The 26,098-nt window shown below is 37.3% G+C and overlaps 3 protein-coding genes across 7 annotated transcripts; 1 reads left to right on the top strand and 2 right to left on the bottom strand.

Annotated features, from left to right (window-relative positions):
* Positions 1-75: 75 nt before the first annotated feature.
* Positions 76-6,258, bottom strand: tmem267 (transmembrane protein 267). Of its 5 annotated transcripts, none has more exons than XR_007138770.1 (4): positions 6,101-6,256; positions 3,891-4,293; positions 1,282-2,816; positions 76-522 (listed from the first exon to the last, which is right to left on the bottom strand). XR_007138770.1 is itself a non-coding variant. In XM_047804538.1 (3 exons), the coding sequence occupies exons 2-3, from the start codon at positions 4,248-4,250 to the stop codon at positions 2,481-2,483; spliced, it is 696 nt and encodes a 231-aa protein (XP_047660494.1). In that variant the 5' UTR covers positions 4,251-4,293; positions 6,123-6,258; the 3' UTR covers positions 76-2,480. The 5 variants fall into 5 exon arrangements, 3 of the variants coding, with proteins under 3 accessions (XP_047660494.1, XP_047660493.1, XP_026996781.2); XR_007138768.1 differs by having other exon boundaries at positions 76-519; XM_047804538.1 differs by having other exon boundaries at positions 76-2,816; positions 6,123-6,258.
* A 4,596-nt stretch (positions 6,259-10,854) lies between these two features.
* Positions 10,855-12,876, top strand: si:busm1-57f23.1 (uncharacterized protein LOC368621 homolog). The gene is given in 5 exon segments (XM_027141159.2): positions 10,855-10,920; positions 10,923-11,085; positions 11,616-11,767; positions 11,861-11,962; positions 12,105-12,876. Coding segments are annotated over 5 exon segments (546 nt in total). The 5' UTR covers positions 10,855-10,869; the 3' UTR covers positions 12,183-12,876.
* Positions 12,332-24,493, bottom strand: rassf6 (Ras association domain family member 6). The gene is made up of 11 exons (XM_027141157.2): positions 24,308-24,493; positions 23,308-23,384; positions 23,134-23,212; positions 20,353-20,516; positions 20,158-20,255; positions 18,528-18,718; positions 17,881-17,982; positions 17,681-17,732; positions 14,739-14,857; positions 14,557-14,654; positions 12,332-13,741 (listed from the first exon to the last, which is right to left on the bottom strand). Exons 2-11 carry the CDS (start codon positions 23,364-23,366, stop codon positions 13,666-13,668), a joined length of 1,038 nt encoding a protein of 345 aa, XP_026996958.2. The 5' UTR covers positions 23,367-23,384; positions 24,308-24,493; the 3' UTR covers positions 12,332-13,665.
* Positions 24,494-26,098: the final 1,605 nt, after the last annotated feature.

Genomic DNA, 26,098 nt, shown 5'->3' with positions numbered 1-26,098 from the left:
TACTTATTAGACGTGTCTCGAGATCCTTGTGATAATGCGCCTAATGACTTGGACGAGTCAGTTTAAAACACCTGCTGGAATTTCATCAACTTTATTATCCTGAAATAAACCTGGCACAGTGTTCACCAAACCAAAAGTGCACATGAATCTCTGTCCTCCTGACTGTGCAGTGATCGGCTGGAGAGAACGTGCCCTTCGTCCGTAATAAATTAGTACAATTATTTAAGCGGGAGATTAACAAAATAACAAAACAAAAACCACGTTAACACAATTCATAAATAAAAAGTGCAAAATGAAACCATCTGTAGTCACACAGTGGCAAAAGAACAGTACGCAAACAGATTTTGTAGTGCACTGATGCTCCCTGCTGGACAAACTCGACGCTTGAATCTGCTAAGTTCTTGTTTCTGTCCGTATCTGAGGGAAATAATCGCTTTAAGTCTTGATTCCTGGGTTCTGCGATGAGTAGCGCAGTGAGGCAGAAATATCCAGCCCTGTTTTCATTCAGCAGAATGTGCACTGCTGAGAACAGAGAGTATTTTCACATGGTTTATAATGAATACAATGATAACTAGAACAAGAAACATATAGAACACAAACTTATATGAATCAGACACAATAAAGTGGTCGTTTGGTCGAGTTTCTTAAAGTCTCTTTAAAGAATGGGATTAATATTTTTTTTCCACTTATTTTCCTATTAAGTAACAGTGTACCTAATTATTTACACAAATAGTGAACATCCTATAGCCTTCGCCTGGGTTTATCTTTTCTTTAATGCTGTCCTCATCTCACTGATTGCTGGTTTGTCATCTCGGATAATGCCTTAAATATGAACTTGACTAGTGTTGATGGGGATTTGTGGTATGTGAAAGGGATAAAGTGAACACAAGCATTTTGCAACTCCTAATCCACAGACCCAGTTTGCCAGTTCTGTAGACTCGTGTAGATGAGCTATGTGGTCTGGAAATACACTTGGTTCGGCTTTAGGTCACAGCAAACTGGATTTGAAACAAAGCATTGATTATCAAGCACTGTCTAATAAAAATGTACCCTAGTATTGTAACCTTCACATCATGCCTATCACGGTTTATGAGCCTTTTTTTTTATATATATATTTATGCAAATATGGCTGTATTTGTGCTCCACTCACAACCTACACCACAGGACTTTTCTGGCCATGAGGCTCAGATTCACAAGAGAATAAGCTTTGACACAATAAGAGTACAAGAACATTAAACAAAATTAAATTAATAAATATATAATGGAGTAAAATAAACTCACAGCAGATAGTGGTGACTACTTGAAAATACAGTCAGTCACATGTCCCCCGGTGTGTGAATGGGCGAGGATTTTGGCTGTCTGTCAAAAGCTAGAAATCTGACATGAAAGTCAGCAGATCCTCATGAGCTCCAGAAGTAGTATTCATATTGGTTGTTTTATATCTCATAAAGTGTATAATCGGTATTGGGAACTTCTTGTTACCTTCGGCCTGCTGTTGTTACCTTCAGCCTGCTCTGCACCTAATACTCTCCGATCAGACTGGTGAACAACTTCAATGTGCAGACACCTTTCTCCGTAGCGACTTGCGTTTTATCTCATTTTCCATACAACTGAGCAATCGAGAGTTAAGGGTCTTGCTCAGGGGCCCCATCTCCGTGGACTAACACCTTACTCACTAGACTATCACATCCTTATATCTTGGAACCGTAAGCAATCAATGATTCAGTTTCAACTAAAGCAACTCTTCTTTATAAAGCTTTAAGCCATACTAGTGCACAAAACAGAGTTCAGATGTAAGCATAGCAAATTTGTTCAATTATCTGATGTGTTCAAGTAAGAAGGTTGTTCAGGCGGTGTGTAGGTTTTGATCACAGATGACAATATCCTGACGGCTACTACAGCTTATTTGTACTTCCCTGAACATGGGACAGTGTTGAAATGTTAGCCCTACCTCAAATCTGTTCAACCAACTGAGACATGTAGGTTGTTTGAGCTCTGCTTGGGGTTAGAGGTTAATGCTGCAAGCTTAGCGTGTTAGCATAGTGCAAGCTGGAGGAGTCTGGTTGTGAATTTCACCTTGGGGCTGAAATGTACCATTAAAGAGAACCTTCTTTCTAGCATATTTTCTAAATCTAATCAGTCATATCAAACAATATGATGATCGTGATGACAATATCACAGACAAGTGGGCTTGGTATGGCAAAGATTCCTTTAAAAAGAGAGCTTTTGTCTCTTTTGTTATTATAAATAGCTTAAATATTCCAGTTCGCATTCAAGCAGTTAGTAAACCCTGATAGCAAAGTGACACCTGATGAGCTGGTTAAATTACATAAAGGGACAAGAAGGACTTGCAGATGTAACTGAGGCGCTGCTGAAATCCAGACGTTCAGGTCACACGACTGCAGTGCAAACGTTTCCTTCGCGAGGAATCGAAGTACAGTAATTCTTTATCGCACATCATAGATTGTTAAGCTGTCAGATCAGACATCGATGGCCACGCCATGCTTGGTAGAGATCATGTCTCTGGTGCCGGTCAGGTACATGAGCACAGAACAGAGGTGTGGGAGGGTTGCCGTGATGGTGACGTACAGCCAGTAGGAGATTGGCGGCGTGTTGGCAAAAGGCCACAGCCACAAGCCGTGACGCACTCCGTCCCTTATGTGGTGTGAAGCCAGAGAGACGAAGAGCAGCCAGGGCAGTGAACACCAGGAGTCCTTCAGCCTGCACGCCCACATGAGCAGGCGCAGTGAGAAGCAGAACACTGGGACCAGCGTGGAGCAGTGCAGCGGAGGACGCCGGGGCAGGTTCAATGCTGCCTAACAAACAGAGGACAAAATACGCAATAATACACTGTTTATTAAAAACACAGGCAGAGTCCTCAAGAGCTGAGTGACTCTATAAATCACAGCCCCCCTGGAGCAGATTCGCTGGGTTAAGGTTAGGACACCATACAGGCAGTTTTATTACAAACAGCACTGCCTCCTTTCTTCTGTAAATATCTCTCACACAGCCTTGAGGTGGGATCGGTTCTCTGAAAAGCAAATAATACTCAGAAAACAGGGAGGATGGAGATACACTTAAATGAATATGAACACATGTAAACCTGATTATTCATGCAAACATCAACTCAGATAGTCCACTCTTTACAACCGTGTTGAGCAGAAGAGCATTTCAGAATATGAAACCTGTCCAATCCTGTCAGCATGTGCAAACCTTTCAATCCCGTCAGTCAAGAACATGAATCAGAGGCTACACTGGGCAGTGCTCACCCAAACTGGACAGCCACACATTGAGAATATCTGTCATCTCTCCATCATCAGTGAGCCTGAGCCCACTGTAGCATCACAATCATGTTCTTTTCCCTGACAGGAATGAAACCCAATGTGGATACAGACTGCAAAACATCATATGTTAACTTTTTAGTTAAGTAGACTTGCATTTCCATTAAAGTGATTATGTGGCATCAAGCTACATGACAGTACATGACAGTTACTCTGGACTACTAACATAGTTTCTGTTATTCAGGAAAATTTAAGTGGCTGTTACCGTGTCACGGCTCGTGGGTTTGACAGAGAAGCGGCTAGCCGATGTGACAGCATGCTAATTAAAAAAAATGAACAAGCACTCTGTCCACAAAGCAGACTTGTGCTGCGTTTCCCACAAAACCTTCAGCTAAATTCATTTACATGAACAGCCTACATAACCTGATCATAATAACTGTCACTCACTTTCTGATGTAAAAGCAGACTAAAGCTTGTTTATCACATTATGTCTGGTAATGCAGTTCTATCGTATTATCGCATGGTTTACCAATTAATGCAAAAACTTGCATACAAGCACACACCCTGTTAAACTGTATGTGATGCTTTCACAAGAGTGAAAATACTTACTTGAAGTGACAGTGATCTGGCCATGTAGAAGTGGTCCAAGTCGACGGCAGAGGCGAGAAAACCAGCCAGTAACACTTCATAAAAGTCGCTCTTTTTCCTCAGGCCAATGACGATGGCCCAAGACCACAGTGCGATCACGGCATGGACTGAGTTGTCCAGCACGGCCCTGAGCCACGTGTGCTGCTGGATAAATGGTGAGCTCAGAACGATGTCAGCTAGGAGGCAGAAGACTCCGAGTCCAGCGCTGGCCAGCAGAGATGCTGTGCTGAACGTCTGGAGCAGCGCCTGAGCCTTCTCCGTCTCCACGGCCGAGTTCAGTGGTTCAGCCATGGAGTCAGACCTGGAGCGCAAACCCCGCATCGTCCACCTCGTCCACAGCGGGGCTCAGACACCACTTCTGCTGCTGATATGGAAACAGAAACACAAAAACTTTAAGGTATCTTATGCAGGATGTTTTCCTGCCTAAGGATTCCAGAGAAAGACAGTTTCTATTTTCACTACTTTAATCTTCTGTCTTTCCATTTCTCTTATGTATTAGGCAGTTGTGTCTATCAAAATGGCACCGATCCATTTGTATGCTTCTGACTGACAGAGAAGCTAAAGGGGATGCCGACCTAATGGAGCCGAATCACAGTAGTGCACTGCGAGCGACACTGTGCTCTAAAAATACATTCAAGTTCTGACAGACTGAAAGAACTCAACAGCCCACGACTGATGGAGTCACGCTCGACAGCTGTAAGCTTAAGAGCCTGTGAATCATGCCAGAGAGAGAGAGAGATTATTTCCTACAGCCATTTCCTCCAGAGCTCTTCTCGCTAAGGAAACACTCAGTCCTGGTAGAAGCCGAGGTTTAAAATCACACCCTCGAGGATGATCAGGCTTACTGAATCCACAGGAACTGATGTGACTATGATAAGATGGACGTACGCCCTGAGATGTGCTGCATCGTTACAGCGAATGTGCAGTGAATCAGAAAAAGATGAGGGTGCAGAGATATAGTCTTCTGCATACCACATCACAGGCTTATGTAAAGTTCAGTGACCCTGCCGTCCTAGAAACACTCTGGCTCTCATACAAAATACACTCAGCTTCAAATTTATCAAGTGCAGTCAACTCCAGAACTATTGGCACCCTAAAAAACACCAATCCACTACTCTAAATAAATACCCTCTCTCACACTGTATATTAAAAACCGTTTTCCTCAAAAAAAAAACAAAAAAACCTTACTTTCTTCCATATTCAAAACTCCGTTTCGAGTCGATCGACAATCACAAAACGTTAACCTACGTAACGCTAACACGATTAGAAGAATATTATACATTTACCTACTAAATCAAAGTGCTGTTTTCTTGAAAAACAATAAACAAACGATTTTCAAACGACAATCCTGTAAATATCTATCTTTCTCAAGGGAACATTCAAAGTGATTTTTTTCCTTACTTCTAAATATTCTGCAGAAATTTATGACACTTTTGGTTCGGGTTAAATGTAAAAATGTATGCATCAAAAATGACAATTTGATGAAAAAGCTCATCATTTGGGGAAAAATACTAAGCATATCAGCAAGCAGGTGGCGGATATTTGTGATATCTGCTGTTTTTATCACCCAGAGAACATCCAAAACTATTTATAAACACTGACATAGGCGTCAGTACTTCATAATTATTGGCACCCTTACAATTAATAGTATGTCAACTTATCGGATTTTTCTTTTGACCTGCTTTAAGGATGCATATTACTTATTGATTTGGATTTAAAAACAGTTAGAACAAAGCTACACTCACGCTATTTGACCTGGGAGGTGGTCACTACACTGTACACTAGAGTACTACACAGTATACACGCATAGCTACATACATACTAGTTTACTACACTATCTAGTACGTTAGTATGCATTCACTCATTGACGCTACACAGCTAGATAAGACACCTGCTGTACCGTTTTAAATAAGCGTCGTGTTCTTAAAACAACAGAATAACAAAACCCAAACAGTTTATTTGAACCATTTCGAGTTACTGAAACTGTCAGGTGTTTTAGCATTTTAGCAAAAATCGATGCTAATCGCCGTTTTATATCAGCTAGCGAGGCGGCTAACTAGCTAACGCCGCCAACAGAAGGGTCCAGGCAGCATCCCTGTCTATTAATATTAACCTTATTAAATACACAGGGTAATTCGATATGAATCGGAAAAACAAATATGAAGGAATACCGTTGAGTCACAACATTCTCACCGCTCCAGCGACTTTCCTCCTGCCGTCTCGCTTCGGTCGTGTTTACAGCGAGTACAAAACCGCCTCACATCTCTCCGGTAAAGCGCGTGGGCGGGGCGCTGGAATTACAGGCTCTGATTGGTCAGAAGAATCCCGGAAATATGTTGTGAATTAACAATATTTTATATTATATAAATATAAAAAAAAATACAAATAACAACCAAATAACATTTAATGTAATTTACTAACTTAATAACAATGTTTAATGTTTAATGTTTTTAATGTTTACCGACTACTTGGTAAATATATAAAAATATATATTTTTTATATTTTATATATACAGTACAGACCAAAAGTTTGGACACACCTTCTCGTTCAAAGAGTTTTCTTTATTTTCATGACTATGAAAATTGTAGATTCACACTGAAGGCATCAAAACTATGAATTAACACATGTGGAATTATATACGTACATAACAAAAAGTGTGAAACAACTGAAAATATGTCATAGGTTCTTCAAAGTAGCCACCTTTTGCTTCAAGAGGTCGTCACCTGAAATGGTCTTCCAACAGTCTTGAAGGAGTTCCCAGAGATGCTTAGCACTTGTTGGCCCTTTTGCCTTCACTCTGTGGTCCAGCTCACCCCAAACCATCTCGATTGGGTTCAGGTCCGGTGACTGTGGAGGCCAGGTCATCTGGCGCAGCACCCCATCACTCTCCTTCATGGTCAAATAGCCCCTACACAGCCTGGAGGTGTGTTTGGGGTCATTGTCCTGTTGAAAAGGTGGTGTGTCCAAACTTTTGGAAGGTGTGTCCAAACTTTTGGTCTGTACTGTATATATAAAATATATTTATTATATATATTACCCTGGCTCTGAATCAGGATGTCAGACTTTAAGTACAGTTTAATCCTAAATGTTGCAATTGTGGCATTTATTACATTTATTGCAGAAGTAGGAAACTGTACAATAATATATTTATAATATATTATCTTAATTTTATATATAGTATATATATATTGAGTTTCATGTTTTTGTTTTTGCATTGTCTGGAAAGTGCATAGAATAAAAAGAATAAAAATAAAACAATGTTCATTAATAAATAATTGTCATTGTTGCCTAAGAAAATGAATCATCAATTACAGCCTGATATTTGACATCACTGTATGTGAATGAGTATACACTCACTGGTAGTGGTGTAAACAGACTTCGCTGAACACTTCTGGGAGACTTTGCAGCAGGGTGCTACACAACACTCTACACAACCATAATTAAAACACCAACAGGGAATATCTCCTGCATACTTGCATTTACTACTCTGGAGACTTGTAAAGTCTGTGCCAAGATGCATTGACACTGTTCTTGCTCATGGTGGCCTAACATCTTACATTTATGTTTTTTCTTTTCATTTGTTTTTTCCCATGTTTTCTTAATTTTGTACATGAATGACATCATAAGTGGTAGAATTATAGTTAATGTGTTAAATAAGGTTGGCTTCCGAGCTCTAGCTTTGTCCTTACAGACACTTACGACCCCTTTGAGATCCAAAGCTGATGCAAGCAACTTAAAGTACTCTGAACCAAATGAACTGGACTGGATCTCTTAATGCAAACTGCCATCTGCTGGTTGAAACAATGGACACAGCAATGGAACAAATCTTCAATAACAGATGTAGTGGCAGAAGACAGTTGTATCTTTATTTTGCTTTTTGGCCCACACATATAACGAAACAGCTACTCCAATTTCATCTCTGAATAAATCAAATGATTTATAATTAATTAGATCTCACGAATCACTGTGATGATCAAGATGAATGAACGGATTTTATCCAGGGGAACCAAGTGTGACACTGGGTAAAAGAGGAATTGAAAGTTCATTTCAATCTAAATCAAGCCTGACAGACAGACAGACAGACAGACAGACAGACAGACAGACAGACAGACAGACAGACAGACAGACAGACAGACAGACAGTGTAAGAGCCTTGAAACAAACTTTACAGTCCACGCAGACACACATGAAGAGAAGAGGAACATGGATTCAACAGGATCAGCTGTTCTCTCGGCATTGTCTAGTAAGGATTTATTTCTAGTTTCACAGGAAAAAAACATGTAGTGTAAATGTAAGAACAGATCTCTGAGGGTTAAACATGTCTTTGTTTGTGGCACAACGAGTGTCAGTGTGCATGACGCATTAAGTTACACCACAGCTGTGTGAAACTGTGTGATCTCATTGACCAGCACTACATGACTTCATAAAGCACTCTAATAAAACCATTTTTTGAAGGGTTCTTTAAGGATTTATTGGATAATAAAGACTCACTGGCTTTAGCTTACTACAACGGTTCTCTCATAGTTAAACACATTTACCAGTGTACATAAAACCTCAGCTCCCAATACTGAAACAATTAAATAACACAATGTAAACTTGTGGTAAATAAAAAAATAACAATATGTTTAAGAATTCATGATTTCTTTATTTATTTAACCAGGTGAGTCAGTTGAGAACCAGTTCTCATTTACAATGACGACCTGAGATAAATAAAAAGCTATTGTACTTCATTGGACTTCACAACACAGTACTATGTAAGCTAGATTCTGACTAGTCAGATGGTGTTGATTCCATTTGTGCAGCTCTGACAGTATTTCATGACGATTCACGGGTTTATATAAATGCAAACATTTGAACACGACTTGTGTTGTGGAAGCATCACGTAATCAACATCTAAAAAAAAGAAAGAAAGAAAAACTATTTGAAATGATCTTTTAAGGAAGATAAACTTATAATTCATTTGTCTGCCACTTTTAACAATTCACATTGTCTCAAAGTGGATTTACAGAAGTATAGAAACAGAAAAAAATAAAAATAAATAAATAAAGAATTAAAAATAAATAAATACATACATTTAAAGGTACATAAAATGTTAAATTAAAAGTTAAAATACTAGATATTTTAATGAGTGTCTATTCCTATAACTGTTGATATGGAGACAGTTTCTGTGACACTTGATTTATTTAGCATTTATTTAAGGATTTAATGCTTTGTAACAGTGTGTATTTTTTTCTGTTATGGGAAAAAAAACTCTTTTTGAAACTTAATCATTTCTGGAGAAAGGAAATAAAGAAGCTGGAGAGGGAATGACTGTTTCCAGCTGCTATAAGTGATAACAGAAAAAAAGCCTTGTTTCATGGTTAAAGCATGACATGCAGTTCAGTAATAAATGAAAAAAAATTTGGAAACTGCTGTGGTATAAGAGATACCAGTAACTGGTAACATCACATCACACCACATGGTCATTGGCTATTTTCTTTAACATACCCCTAAGTGTTTTATTCCTTATTTATTAACACTTATACTGTATATTTAAAGTAAGATCAAATATACGTACAAAAGCACTAGCGGGAAATTTAGGCTCATAAATGTGACTTTCCGGTAAATAAAACACTGAATGCTGGAATTAGGGAAGGCCTGAGTGGTGTGTCAGCACTGTTCCTGCTTTGCGTGACTGCCTTTATGTGCTGCTAGGGCTATGTCACTATGGAGCACTTTCCACATTGTTCCTCAGACTGACCTATAACTACAAGCTGACAACTTACAGCATCAAACTGTAGCAGATCACATTGAACTGTAAAAGTCTGTTTAATGGTAAAAGGGCATCTCTAAATTGTCCATGGTGTGTGAGCATCTGTGTGTGTGTGTGTGTGTGTGTGTGTGTGTGTGTGTGTGTGTGTGTGTGTGTGTGTGTGTGTGTGTGTGTGTGTGTGTGTGTGTGTGTGTGTGTGTGTGTGTGTGTGTGTGTGTGTGTGTGTGTGTGTGTGTGTGTGTCCAGAGTGTCCCTTGGGCCCAGTGGTCCTTGGGATAGACTCAAGGTTCCAGTGACCTTGTGTAGTTTAAGCAGTACAGAAAATGAATGCAGGGATGAATTTAATGTGCTTGTCTTGGCTGTATTTGCCTTTACACTTCACAAAATCCTTCACCTGAATTCATCATGTATATTTTAGCTAAAATCCCACAAAGCAGAAAATCTAAATGCTTTGAACAAGACAACAGGCAACAAACAGGTTTAGAATAAGATTTAAAGTTTTTAAATGTAAAGTTGTAAAGTTTTTTTTATCAACATAATCTCAAAATAACTATTTTCAGATAATATTTAGATAATTACTACTATGTATGAATATTTTCTGTTGTTTGATGCATGATGATTAAGCAAAAACAAACAAATAATAATAATAATAATAATGTTTGAAAAGTATATTTAGTAATATGTTAGTAAAATGAGCAAAAAAAATACATAAAAAGAAATCCATGAAAATAAAAAAAATACAATATCAATTAAAAAATATTAGTAAAAAATTGTTATATCTGCATGACATTCTGGACTGTTTGCATGGTGAAGTTACTGTTGAATATATAGTTTTATTTAATTAAAATTTGCACTTCATTCGAAAGAAAATTTCTAGAATTTCTAATTTTCTTTGATTAAATAATGAGCTGATTCATAATTGATTATACAATTATAGTCAAACCCCAGAACAGTGACATCATCCAAGAGACATACAGTATATACATACATCTGACTCACTATATGAACACACAGAGCTATAGAAACACAAAAATACACAAAGAGAGTGATGTTCTCTGACTCACAGCACACACACACACACACACACACACACACACACACACACACACACACACACACACACACACACACACACACACACACACACACACACACACACACACACACACACTCCACCCACTCTGCTAGCATGGGTGTGGAGCTGTCAGCCCAGTCCTACATTCCCTAGCTGAAGGAACTACTTTAGTTGTACTTTCCATTCCGTCACACACTGCATCTCCTTGTTTCAGACAGCACCAGCTCACAGCTCCAGTCATGAAGCTTTACCTTGTCCTGCTTCTTTCTGTCCTCTCGGCAGTTCACTGGAGCCATGGTCAAGATCTGGTGGAGGAACAGATTGTCGTACGTGAGTAGACTCTTTGGTATTTTTTATGGTAATTGTTATTTTAATACATATAAATTACAGAACACAGAAAGTCATTTTATGCTTTACTGGGATTACTGTATAATATTTCGCACATGTAAATATAGTATCTAGTAGTATTTATAGTAATAAATCTAATCTGACAGTAATAAACCGAATAAAAACCTTTAACAATCATGTTATTTATATATGTCTATATTAAAAAGGCAGTTTTACACCCACACACCCACAAAAAAAAATTGTATGTATGTATGTATGTATGTATGTATGTATGTATGTATGTATGTATGTATGTATGTATGTATGTATGTATGTATGTATGTATGTCGGTGGGTGGGTGGCTGGGTGTAAAACTGCCATTTTAATATAGCAAAATTTTAGTCAGCTTTACACACACACATATTTATACAGTATATCTGTGTATGTGTGTAAAGCCGACATTTTGACGTGTGTGTGTGTCTGTGTGTATTTATATAAAACTGACTGATATAAAATTTTGACCCCATTCTTAGGTCATGTGCGTCCTCTAGGTGATTGGTCTGTACTCAGCCCCGATCAGGAAGATGTCCAAAAAGCTGCCATAAAAGCTGTGGAGAAATTTAACATGAAATCCAAAGCAAAGAAGTACTTTAAGCTTGTAGAGGTAACATCTGCACAAATGAAGGTATAGCATCTTTCTATTTCTTTGATTTGTAATAATAGTTTATATGCTCTGTTGATTCTGACTCGTTGCATTGTGTGTGTTTTCACTTTCCAGGTCACTAATATTATAAATTACAAGATCAATGCAATCATTGGAAAGACAAAGTGCCTAAAAACTGATTCTGAAGATCTGCACTCTTGTGAAATGGCTAAAAAGGTATTTATTTTGTAGTATCCTTTCTGTATAATGGCATTCTTCTTTTATTTTTTATTTTTACTTCATAACCTAGAAATCATTCACATTCTTTTAAATGGTTTTGCTAATTTGTTGTTAAATTCTTTTAATTCCATTTTTTTAGCGGCTCAGGTGCAAGTTTGAGGTTGCTTTTAACCCAAGGAACGAGGAATATACGGTGGACATGTCTTGCAACAAATAATCCACAGTTTACTCTCACAATCACATGAAGGAAACTGCACAGTGTTTAGAGATACAATAACAGGTGACAAATGAAAGGAAAACATATCAGTTAGGAGCCATGATGTGCCGTCAGAAAATATATTCCCTAAATTGGTGTTTTGATGATGATGATGATGATGATGATGATGATGATGATGATGATGATGATGATGATGATAATGGAGAAGAACGCTGTCCAACATCTCAATCCAAAATCTTCGATAGGTGTTCAGTTACAGTAGTTAATATCTGTTGAATGAGAAAGCCATAGCATATGATTTACATCATTTTCATTCTCATCATACAATTCAGTAAACCCTGTGTTTGGGGTCATGCTAGAAGAGTCCAGTCTCATCAGAGTGGAGATGTTTCATCAAGCGATTCATTGCATTGTACTCATTGGCACTTTTAGCTCTAATGGGACATGTGGCGCCAAAGCATCCAGCAAAATAAACAAATTCATCCATTAATTGCTCACACAGCATTATATTTCCTTTCATTTGTCACCTGTCTGTAATAGCTTGTGCCTTATTGATGTGTTCATACAGAAACGCTCCCTCTGGAAGGGCTTTATTATTTTCATACTAGAAATTGGGAAAATTATATTGTCATATATTGAATGACCAAAAGACTGAAATAAATGTATGTTACAGAAATAAACAGGCAAGACATTAGACTCTCCATTCATTAATGCATCCACAAAACAGTTAAGTGCGAAAGTAAGTGTGTGTGTGTGTGTGTGTGTGTGTGTGTGTGTGTGTGTGTGTGTGTGTGTGTGTGTGTGTGTGTGTGTGTGTGTGTGTGTGTGTGTGTCTGTCATTGCTGGAGGACACACAACCAAAGCTAGCTCACAAAAATACCACTAATGCTTATTCTTATTATTTAGTTGTTGATTTCATTTTTAAACTCTTGGGAGTTTCTGTTTAATAATATTCTTAACAACGCCAACAACCATAGCAACAACAGCCATCATCTTCATCATCATCATTATCATGATGTTGTAGAAATACATTTCTTCTTCATTCTTCCCCAAACCCTGGGAAATACAAGCCTTTGCACGCAAGCATAAATGTACATGCTAATAAACACATAACATTCATCTGGAAAGTTGGATTTGGATGGTGACTGTAATGATGATGGAGCTTCTGTGGGAGAGTTACTGTGTTCAGCATTTACTCAGAGCAGCAGACTGAGGGCATGACTGCCAAAGCCCTGTGGTAACACACCAGTTGGAGTCTCATTACTCATTCTCAGACAGGACCCAGCTTTTCCAGTACGCTCAGATGCCATTTTCCTCATATTTTCCCTGGTTACTGCTCATTTACACTAATATCTATTAATAACATTTGTAATTAAACCGGCAGAATTAAAAATGAAAATAAGACAAATGCATTATTAAAATATACAGTACAATTCCATAAAGTTAGACGCATCCAATCTTTTAGTCTTCCAGGAGTTTTCTTTCACACCGTCGTCTCTGTCTTCTGTGTCAACTTTGAATTCAGGCATTGTGTTAGGAGACTGTGCTCATGCCTGTACCTGTGTGAAGAGCAAATATCTGATTAACAACTTGTTCATCGTGAGCACAATGACTCGTTTATACCGTTTGAAATATTTTGGGTTTGCAGAATACACTGTATCAGTCACATGGATAAGGGAAGGCAGACTAGTTTTTCATACCACAGTACTCTTGAAATATCAATTCTGATTGTAGAATATTATAGGCAAATATTATATAATTGTAGAAGATTGTAGGCTCTGACTGTAGTGTTATTCAAATCACACAGATATATTAAGGATCTCTTTATAAAACGTTATGGTTTCTTTAGTAATAACTCATGGACTCATGGCAGACACTCCACACTTCACCGGTTCTCCCTGGTGGTCTAGTGGCTAGGATTCGGCGCTCTCACCGCCACGGCCTGGGTTTGATTCCCGTTCAGGGAAGCCTGCTGTTTTGGGGGGGAGTCGTGGCCTAATGGTTAGAGAGTCTGACTCATAACCCTAAGGTTGTTGGTTTGAGTCTCGGGCCGGCCATGACTGAGATGCCCTTGAGCAATGCACCAAACCCCCAAACTGCTCCCTGGGTGCCACAGCATAAATGGCTGCCCACTGCTCCGGGTGTGTGTTCACGGTGTGTGTGTGTTCACTGCCGTGTGTGTGCACTTTGGATGAGTTAAACGCAGAGAACAAATTCTGAGTATGGGCCACCGTACTTAGCCGTATGTCTTGTCACAATCTAAGCCGAAAAGACATACTGTTGGTACAAACTTTTATCATTATTGAGTTGCTTTAAATTTCATATCCTTGAATCCACATTCAAAACATCTGTCAGAGCATCTGGTGTGACTCACTTGTTGACGACACGCTGTACCTCTTTGGTCTCCTCCTCGTTTAGCTTCCGCAGAACTCGTTGGAGAATGGGCAGCTCTAAATTCACATACTGTGCTACCTAAAAAAGCATTGCTGGGGTTAGTTGTTGAGTTTAATTCGACTTTGAGGCTTACAGTAACGGACGATGGAGAAGTCCACTTACGTCCATGCTAACTTCCTGTTCATCAGTGTCCATGAGGAAGATTTTCATGATGTCTTCTGATGGCCCTTGAAGAAAACGTTCCCAAAGTGGAAGGTCTGAGCTGCCCAGCTTTTTCCTTTCTTTCAAACAGAGATATCTTCATTCAGCTTGTTGAGCTTGCCTCCTTTATGCCCCAGAGCATGTTGAGCTACTTTAGTTTAAACTGAATAGCTTTTCCAATTTCTTTTTAAAATACTGATCTTTGCAAACAATTTTTTTAATACTTGTGTGTTAATGTTACATAGAGACAATGGCCTCAAACAGTTGATTACTACTATATTAACTTGAGGTTGGTGCTAACTGACTGATCTGCAAAAAAAAAAAAACGTGGGCCTCAAGAGTGTAGTGTTGACTTTAGTAAGTTTCTATTTATCCCATGTGATGAATATTTTGACTAAGAAGTTGTTTGTAAGGGTCTGACATACTGTGTGCAAGAGGTTGTCTGTGACTAGAAATTGTTTTTACCAGAGATTGTTGAAATATTTTCAAATATTAAAGGGTCAGAAGGAGCTGGAGACGAGCTGGCGAGAGCTTGGTAAGAATATCCTGATCACCAGATGATCATGCATTGTAATGTAGCCAATGATTGATGATGTTTTCATTTCTTTAGGTTTCTGTGTTTGAATCATGCTTCGATACATCTCGACGTAACGAATGATCAGGACCTTTAATCTCTCATGGGTCCTGTTTCGCAGCAACACAACTAAATTGTACATTAATACCTCATGCATTCGCGTTTCGGGACTCGTGAATTCAAGGATTCGCAAAATCTTCATCGAACCTAACTAATTTGCATTCGGGATTTTTTTTTACAGTTTTCCTTCAATCACAAAGAAATGTCAGTCATTAAGTTTACAGTCCCAATTGTAGCTTGGTTTTACCTTACTGTGAGTGGAAAAGAAAACGGCAGCCAATGAATTAGTAAACTGTAGGGGTAATATTAGTATACTGTACTGTACTGTAAATGCGCTAGTTTTACATAATTTTTACGTATGTATTAAGCTAACTTTTAAATGAAATTTAAATGCTTTGGGAGCATGATTTGGGTCATATTTAGGCGGTTAAACTTTAGAAATAAGCATTTTTAGTGACCCGTACTAAACATTCGGCGATTCCTCCTGATCCTGACAGGTTCTGGAACCTAACCTTGCAAATATTCGAGGTTTTACTGTAAACCTTTTTACTCTTGCCTGTGCCTACTAGTGTGCTATTTTCTCAAAACTTCCACACCACACACTTATCCTACATACTGGACCAATACTGCTCCAGTAATAAAGATTTTTTTTTAATATAAGTCATGGGGCATCATTAACTTGACAAGACATTTAGTTATTAATGAAAGAATCACACAAAAGTTGATGTGAAGCTTACTGGACTTTCCCTTAATTCATTATGTAATGCAAAGCTGTTGTTCATATCAGTCACATAGCTCAGGAAGCATCAGGAAGTATGTGACTGTAAGATAAGAACAGACATCAGCTAACCATTACTAAGTTCCTCCACAGTAATGGGGACAGAACTGTGAGGAAACTCTGGTTACTGATAAGTGGAAGTGGTTTGTGTGATAATAGAAGCTGCAATGACATTCTGGCCTTCGGCGGTAACAGTGGTTATTTTTAATCAAGGAGTGGTTACAAATAAATATATTGAGGCTGCAAGTTAACATGAAATATCCCATAGCCAAATTGTATTTACATGAGATATTTAATATCTAAGTTTCAATAATGAAAAATGAGTGAGTGAGTGAGTGAGTGAGTGAGTGAGTGAGTGAGTGAGTGAGTGAGTGAGTGAGTGAGTGAGTGAGTGAGTGAGTGAGTGAGTAAGTAAGTGAGTGAGATATTGAGTCACTGAGTGAGATAGTGAGTGAGTGAGTGAGATAGTGAGTGAATGAGATAGTGAGTGAGTAAGTGAGATAGTGAGTGAGTGAGATAGTGAGTGAGTGAGATAGTGAGTGAGATAGTGAGTGAGTGAGATAGTGATGATTGAGATAGTGAGTGAGTGAGATAGTGAGTGAGATAGTGAGTGAGTGAGATACTAAGTGAGTGAGATAGTGAGTGAGTGAGATAGAGTGAGTGAGTGAGTGAGTGAGTGAGTGAGTGAGTGAGTGAGTGAGTGAGTGAGTGAGTGAGTGAGAGAGATAGTGAGCGAGTAAGATAGTGAGTGAGTGAGATAATGAGTGAGGGAGTTAATTGCACCTATCTTGAGTTTTTTTTTTTTTTACACCATTAAAAATATAATAGTTTTCATAAGTAAAGTATTTTGTGGCCATGATATAGATCATAAGCGACTTAACTAATAACCTTAACAGAAAATTGAAACACAGGAAATTTAACCCGTGACCATGAGTAAGATAACTTGTTTCCTCGTTATATAAATTCATGCCCACTACTTGTTGAGAAATAACCACTATGTAAGCTCTGCAAACAGCAGCTGTTTACAAAGGGAAATGTAAAGCTGTAGAATAACAACTGAACATCGCTGATAATCCTCAATGAGAGCTATATATATATATATATATATATATATATATATATATATATATATATATATATATATATATATATATATATATAAAAACTTGCTCCCTTATCTACTAAACCTTAGTTCTGCCCCTATGAAAGTATACATGATATAAACTGCATGTCTACAAATGAAGATGCCCCAGAAATACAGAGAATTCATAAAACAGAGGCTGATGATTTTAATCCTACTGTAGGACTACACAATAAAACTGAAAGGTCTATAATCCACAACTGCTTGTGTTATGCCACATTAATATGCCTTTTCATTGTAGGCATTTTCAGGAAAGATATCTTAGACCATGTGTCTTAGGAAAACAAGTGTATAATGCATCAGAAAGAAATACTAAAATTTACTACAAAGACATTTTAAAGCACACATACCTCCACTTTGATGAATGCAATACAAGGCAAATTCATTTGGATCATTTTCTATCTGCAGTAAAATAAAATAAAATAAAACAAGTTAGAAATGAGAGAATTAAATTAGAAATGAGAGAATTAATAAAATAGGACATACACGAAGGCATCTTTAATAAAGTACACACTACTGGAAAGTATATCACAAGTGATTAAATGCATACCTTAAATTTATTTAGGAGCTGCCAAATGACCTCCTGTGTCCCCATCGTGCTGTTTATGTGGACGTTTGTGGTCGTCCCATGCAATGGAGTAAATATCGATGTCTGAAAAGGTATTTAAAGTTTAATCTGGAAGTTTAATCCAATGTAATCTCTAGAATTTGTTCATTTGTTCAAAATCAAATTTTACTGTATTTGTATATAGGTTTAATCCATGGACATCATCACAAATAAGCTTGACAGAATTAATTATATTAATTAAATGGCCTCAAAGCAGCTTTACATAAGTATGGAAACAGTAAAAAAGTTAAAATTTTAAAAGGAAGTTACTCAATATCTCTAACAATTTTTTTCGAATGAGCAAGCCGTAGGCGACGGTGCTAAGGAAAAACACCCTGAGATGATATGAGGAAGAAACCTTGAGAGAAACCAGACTCAGAATGGAGCCTCATCATCATTTGGGAGATAATGGACAATATCCTTAAAACATTCTGCATTTTTAATGGATGTAAAATTATGTGTACAAAAAGTGTTCAACTGGAGAAATTCTGAAAATAGCCTCTGGCGAGTGAATGCATGCCATCAGCAATGAACAAAGCTCATTAAAGTCATTAAATTCAGAAACACCAACCTCTCATTTATTCTCTGACCTTATAGTTATAGAAATGGCCGTTAATTGAGAAGCGATGTTTTCTGTTACTCTGTCTCTCCTCAGCTCCTTTGGTCTTCACTCTCTTCTTCACCAGAGAGGCGTCACTCCTGGTGCGGAACAGGACAGAGCTCTCTGTCACAGATTCGTGTCGTGCCACCCTCAGCGTCTGGCTCTCATATTGCCTATAGTCTAGATTTAAAGAGGAAAGCTGAATGTGTCAATCATACAACAACCCACTTGTTTTTTTTCTAAATGACTTTGAGGCATCTTAAATAATTTATTGTTCGATGCTTTGTGTTTATAGGCCTTTTCACTCATTTTGTACATCCCTGGTTATGGTTTTTAGACTAAAGGTTCTTTTAAAGAAACAGTTTTAGAGTCATTCTGCTGCCCATGAGGCTAATAGCAAGTGCATAAAAACATTGACATGCCGTACACTCCAGGTGATGAGGAGAAGTTAAATAGTGCAGTATAAGGGCTCTGGCTTTACTTGATAATAAAGCTCACACTAAATACGTTATTTGATTTTAGTGACATACTCCTATTGTACAGTATATTCTAAAGGAGCAACATAGGCTTAACCACTGTGTCAGTACTGATATTAGATTTATTCTTCGAAAAAAGCTACTTGTTTTATATTATTAGTAACATTTATTTATATGTCTTATTGACTTAAACCAAACCCGCTGAATGCGCCATGTTTTGTTACTAATATCAATATCGAACTCATATATTGCAATAAATCATGTTAAATACACAAAAGCAGCAGATCCCAAGCAGCTTCCAAGTTGAATGGATCTGCCATGTGTTTTCTTTACCCTTTCTGTATCATTCTGTGAATTTGATTGGGATAAAATTTAAATAGGTTTATTGAGTTCATTTGATTTCATCAGTTTTTATCGGTAGCTGGCCAAAGACGTGTTGGGGACCAGTGGGCTAATAAATATACATTTAGAACGTAAATAAACCTTTGAATTTTTTAGCATTTTTACTTTTTACTGCTTCATCTAAGATGTTAGCTAATAAATGTTTATACTTTACGGTGACTTATGCCATGTTGCTAGGTCTCAGCAAAAATTTACCAGATTTATCTGACAGATCGTCAAAAATAACCTTTAACTAGCCAAAAATGTCTGGAAAAGTGATTTGCAGTTTCATTTTTACTGGAGAAATTAGTTTATATTACAGAATCTGCAACTCCCATCATCTGGTACAAGCATTATCCACCATATTTTCCACATTTTCCCCTCACAATACTTGCAATATAGCTTATAAAAGAAAGAGATGTACATATCAGTCCCCTTATGTTTCCCCATGTTCCCCATCACAAGGCACAACTGCACACACTTACACACCCATTCACACACTATGGACAATATAGAGAGGACAATAAGCCAACAACGAATGTCTTTGGACTGGGGAGGAAACCAGAGTACAGGGTAGATGCAACTACCCAACCCTGAGAGGTAAGCCACTAAGCCACTAACCCACTGTGCTCTGTGATTATTTGTACTTCTAGATTATTTTCATTTATATCTAAAACACTTTTAAATAATAAGACTAACATGTCTGGCATAAAAGTATGCACATGAATAAGGTAATATTTGAAATAAAAAATGGTACTTAACCTCCAGCATTGTTGAGCATCTCTGAATCATCTGGAGCACTTTCTTCTAGTTCATCAATGTGATTGAGATTGTCAAATTCTCTCCAACGGGTCATTCCCCTGAAATCAATTATAAAATCAAATCAATGATAAAATCAAAATGGTTGCATAAGTTTTATCTGATTGTATTTAAAGAATTTCTGTTTATGACACAAACCTCTTATTTTCGACCGGGCTAATGGCGTCTGGAGAATAGTCCTGAGACTTGGAGTGTTCCAGCACACCCATCTGTTTCTCATCCTGGATTTTAAGCCGGATTGGTCTCTTCATGCCCCAAGAGATGACAAGTAATCCCTCAAGGGCCACCTGACCAGCAGGGTTCTGCACGAACATAACATGTCACATTAACAGACTGTTAGGGTTAATAGATGGAGGAACACACAGAGTTATATAATGCTACGGTTTACTTTTCTTTTTAGTTATCTTTCTTCATAGGAAGTCTTCAGAATATTTTCCACATCTTGTTGAACACGTCCTGCTTTTTTCTCTCTATGAGAGAGTGCAGTGTATCAGAGGTTTTAGAAGCCCCCTTGTGAACCATGAAATGAAATGTAACTACATAAAGTTAGAGATGGTGGCATGGGATGAAAAGAAACTGACAAATAAGAGAAGACAAAGAGAGGAGAAATAAGTACAAAACACTGATCAGAGAAAAATACTGAGTGCATGTATAGTAATGTCTTTTATATACTACCATTATTAGGCTTGTTTTGTTTCTAAACTGGTTTTAACTACCTATTCTCTAGGATAGAACTGAGGTGTGAGATTAAACTGGTAAACAGCAGTACATTTTTTTAATCTAAACCATGTGAAGAAAACATGGTATGTGCTGGGATGTTGTAGGTTAATGGTTTAAATGTTGGACATCTGATCAGATGGTCATGAGTTCAAAGCCCAGTTCCACCAAGCTTCCACTGCTGGGTCCTTAAATAAGGCCCTTAACTATGAATTGCTCAGTTGTATTAAAATAAACAAGATAAATGGTCATTTACTCTGGAAAAGGGCGTCTACCAAATGGCGGAAATGAAAAAAACAAAATGCTTTATTTTTATGCTCGTTAGCATGTCTAATGAAGACATTTCTGGGTGTCTATATAAACGGAACATTATATAGGTGTATGGTACATTGGAGCAAAAAGTTTATTTAGGATATGCTCCCCTTTTTAAAAATATAATCAGACATCCATGGAGGAGAAAACAAGTCAAATTGACAATCCCAGTTACTTAATAACTAAATATAACAGTTTACAGGAGTTCTATTTTCAAGACACATTATTCATAAGCAGGTGTTATTTATAAGTGGGAAATTGTCGACATTTATCCAGGCTTTCCAAAAAAATGCGGTAATCACCCAGCAGTATCGTTTCATCAAGCTATTAATGTGTTGCAAATCAGATAAATTGTTGTGGAAATGATTGTAAAAGTGAAACTGTAGAGAATAAATAATCACTTCTTCGACATCTTTCCGTGTATAGTAAATCGATTTACAAATATATGATGCCAAGTGACTTAAGAACATCACGTTCTTTCCTTTCAACTCCTTGAGAGCTACATTGCTATAAAACTAATTCACTGACATTTAGCCAGGATGAATTTGAAGTCGCTCGCTAAGTTTTCCTCAATGCAGAAAACATGAATGGGATTAGAAGGAAATTTAATTTAGCACCAACACATCAGTAAACATGTGGGTTACTTAGTGAACACTGCCTATTAACGAATGATCCCAATAAATAAATATAATTTTTTTTATTGGAGGAACTAATAATGTTAATTTACAATGTTTTGCATTTGGTCAAATAGAAATAAGTTTTGTATTAACCTAAATATATATACATATGTATTTATTGTTTGATGTCATACAACAACTACTTCTAGTCCTCTAATTTAATTGTCGAGCATCGTAGCATGTAAAAATTTCACTTCGTAAATCTTATTCAGTTACTACGATATTGTTAGCAACATCCTCTGCTGACATGTCAAACTTTAATTATTTTCAGGAATAGAATATTTTAATAAAGATGGAAGTAATGTGGATTTTACCGGAAGTACCTCTAATGGGATCGTGGGATTGTTATCTATCATAACAATAATATTTGACCATGTTGTGTCTGAAATGTTACTTAAAAGATTTTTTTTTAAATTACTATTATTCAATGGTTGTACTAAAGCCGTAGTATTGAAATAGCAATCGTATTTATACTGAATATCGGGATAGATGGGATTACCTCCAGCCAAATCACGACCGTGTTGATGGTCAGTAGAACCGCACTCTAGGTGTGTAATATTGCTTTAAAATAATAATAATAATAATAATAATAATAAATAAATAAATAAATAAATAAATAAATAAATAAATAAATAAATAAATAAATAAATAAATAAATAAATAAATAAATTGATAAATTGAGCTCGTTCTTTTATAGTCAAGTGATCGGAAACTGCCTTAAATATAAGCTCAATGATCTTGAGATACATACAGGGAAGAGGCTAAACGAATTTAAGCAAAATAACATCACATCATACTTTTTATATGTTAATAGTATTTTCTGTTTTTTGATCTGACTCTGACAAAAAAGTACTGTTTATCATGTACCATAGACTTTACTTCTGTCTGTTACAAAGCACTGACAGTAAGGGTCTCCTTCCACAAATACATAAATAAATAAACACCTAAATGAGCATCTCCTTACAGAAAACTTAACTATATTGACAATTACGTTGAAGTTTGTGGCTTTTCTGCAATAGAAGTGTGCATGACATTACTACAGAAACGATAACATTATAAGGAGCTTATCGGTATATAGCCTGTATTTGTAAGCTGCTGCTGCAACAAAATAAAACATCAAAATGTTCTGACCAATCAAACAATATAAACTTTTTATAATCTGGTATAAAATCAGTGTCCTCTTCATGCAGCAGATCATATTCGTAATAGTTACCTCAATGACCGAGAGCTGCAGTTGCGTCTTGTCCTTCAGAAAGCAGTTGTAGGTGTTAATTAAAGACAGAAACCTTGCCCTGTGTGTATGAGAGAGCATGTACATGTACGTTCTATTAAACTGATAGAATAAAATAAAAAGAAAAGCAAATAAATCAAAGATTTAGTCACTAACCTTGAAAAAGTTCTTCCATCCCCGATGTGGACGAGCATGCGTGGCTGAGTAGTAGACATTTCTGAAACCAGACAGTTCTGCCAAAAAAGAGGTTTTTTCTTTCTTTCTTTTTTAAACCCAAGCCTCTCATTTGTTTTATATATATATACACACACACACCAGTCTTTTTTTAAAACCCTGACACACTGCAGAATCTGCTACTCATAAAGTCAATCACCTCACTGCTGACACATTTAGACAGTTGCTACTGGCACAGTTCATTGATTTACTTAATCTCTGTGTGCAAACGTGTCCTGTCAGGATTGGAATCTTTGCTATTTGACTTATGGCTAGTCAAATATTCCTAAATAGTGCTACTATGTGAGGAACCTTAAGTATAAGCTCTTGTAGACTCAGCCTGGGAGCTTTTCACTGTTTTGGTCTGGAATATGTGAGGCTCTGAGGTTTGGAAACTGTGTGTGTGTGTGTGTGTGTGTGTGTGTGTGTGTGTGTGTGTGTGTGTGTGTGTGTGTGTGTGTGTGTGTGTGTGTGTGTGTGTGTGTGTGTGTGTGTGTTGTGGTTTACTGGTTGTACTTTCAGTTTGTTGGTTATAAGAGCTGCTCATAGTGTGAGTTGTGTTTTGTTGAGTCTTTGTGTCAGTATGTCTGTGATTGAAGGACAGGTCATCAACTCAAAGAAAGACTAAAATCTATTCAAAATAATTACACGAGCAAAGGGAGAAATACACGCGTACGCCTATAACGTTGAGGTTTCATTTCACCTTTCACAAAGAAATAAAAATGCTGTAGAAAAACGTATTCTTCCCAACTTCTATAACCCAAACAGGAAAATCTCTTCTCAAGCTCCCAGAAGGCTAAACCATGTCAGTATATCGCTTCATCAGATTCAGGACTTAAGCAGTGTCAGATTATACATTCACTCTTTAAACACCACACCACCGAAACCTGTCTTACGGCTGCACAAGGTGAACACAAACACACACACCCAACGTCACTCTCACCTGTCGCCGGCTCAGATCTAGTGTCAGCAGACTCACACTGGAAACGGTGCCATGTCTCTATGCAGTCTACTTCTAGCATGTAAGATCAGAGACTGTATATTAAAGACAGTGAGGGAGGACCTGCATGCAGTCAGGTGTTAATCACCAGTGCATTCAGACCGTGATGTGCTGTAACATGACCCGACTCACCTCTACTCTGAGCATTCTGGGAGAGCTTAGAAAGTTGTGGATTTATGGACACACCCATAGGTACGTGCCTCTCACCTCGTGCTACAGTAGTGTGATTAACCCTTACTACACTGACAAGCAGAAAAGAAACCATGGAGACATAATACAATTTGCATAACACTTGCATTCATTTATGTATGTATGTACAGTATGTATGTATGTATGTATGTATGTATGTATGTATGTATGTATGTATGTACTGTATGTATGTATGTATGTATGTATGTATGTATGTATGTATGTATGTATGTACAGTATGTATGTACACACACACACACACACACACACACACACACACACACACACACACACACACACACACACACACACACACACACACTTATTACACCCAATTAAGTGTAGTACTGAAATAATTCTTTACTTTTGCTTTTTCATTAATGTCTGCTAAGGCTGAATGCTGGATTTCCCCCACACCTGTCATTCACACTCACACAATAAACCTGTGATATCAGAACAGTAACTTCCGCATACACGGATTTATTGCACTCTTGCCCTTTAAGTGTCCTATTTGCTATCTGCCACAGTATTTTTGTTATGTTAAACAGGTGGTTATATAAAGGACGGCCATCTGCCTTAAATCTTAAAGTGATGTGCACTGAACAAAAGCCACTCCCATTAATACAAAACAAATATGAACTTTGAATTCTAACCTTTGTCCTGTCTCTCAGTAATCTCCACTCACAAATAGTGACTGATACAGAGTAGTTTATTTTATTGACTAACCCTCACACCTGAATTTTTTTAAAGCCTGGAAAATGGTTGCAAGTTAAAGCTCAAGTCAGCTATTTTGTCAAAACTCAAAATAACCATAGTCACCAAAACACAAACAGTCAAGCTGAGATTTATTCTAATTTCAGACCTGAAATTAGAATAAACTTGACTGACAGGTGTTCTGATTGATCGGACAGTGTCTTTTTTATTATTATAATTTAAATGGTTTTTTTTTGTTTTTGTTTTGTTTTTTTTTGAGAAAAATTTACATCTCCTTGAATGTAAAAGGTGCCCTGACCTAAAATAGCAGACTGCATGTTTAAGCACTTTCTCTGAAAAATGACCCAAACAAACCAAGTGTCTCATCTCTCAGCAGGTCACGTTAAAGCTAAACATTTGCATACAAAATTTACATACTCCTAAATAATCATAGCTGTGCTGCAGAGCTAAACCAGTGGTTTATCAAATGATAACTTATTTGTTCTAAACTAACTGTATTCTGCCTATTCCACATCAATCACCCCATCAGTGTCTCTGTTGACTTTTGGAATTTATCTATAATACATACAAGCTGGGAACAGTTTTGACATGTAATTCACAAACCACACACCAGATGGCGGTAGAGTATCACGTTAGTCAGTATAATGTGTCACATCCTTTATAAAAGATAATTAAGCTAAAGATGTGGTCATAGTCAAATTGTCACACAAATGATCTGGGTTAAAATAATAAAATGTTTGAGAGAACAGAAAACATAAAACATTTTAGCTGAACAGTAAGCCTAGCCTAGCTTATTTTTGTCATACATACCAAAAACTACTCTGGAATTGC

This window comes from Tachysurus fulvidraco, chromosome 20 (assembly GCF_022655615.1).
Source record: "Tachysurus fulvidraco isolate hzauxx_2018 chromosome 20, HZAU_PFXX_2.0, whole genome shotgun sequence".
Lineage (NCBI taxonomy): Eukaryota > Metazoa > Chordata > Actinopteri > Siluriformes > Bagridae > Tachysurus > Tachysurus fulvidraco.
Note: the sequence above shows the minus strand (reverse complement) of the source record. Positions and strands in the feature narration are given on the sequence as shown.

Excerpts from the sequence above, each read along its gene's own strand:
- tmem267 (XM_047804538.1), bottom strand. The coding sequence starts at position 4,250 with ATGCGGGGTTTGCGCTCCAGGTCTGACTCCATGGCTGAACCACTGAAC. Across the intron at positions 2,817-3,890 it reads CCAGATCACTGTCACTTCAA|GCAGCATTGAACCTGCCCCG; the intron begins GTAAGTATTTTC and ends TCTGTTTGTTAG.
- rassf6 (XM_027141157.2), bottom strand. The coding sequence starts at position 23,366 with ATGTCTACTACTCAGCCACGCATGCTCGTCCACATCGGGGATGGAAGA. Across the intron at positions 20,517-23,133 it reads TGCAGCTCTCGGTCATTGAG|AACCCTGCTGGTCAGGTGGC; the intron begins GTAACTATTACG and ends ATGTTCGTGCAG. Across the intron at positions 14,858-17,680 it reads TTGCATTCATCAAAGTGGAG|AAAGGAAAAAGCTGGGCAGC; the intron begins GTATGTGTGCTT and ends TCTGTTTGAAAG.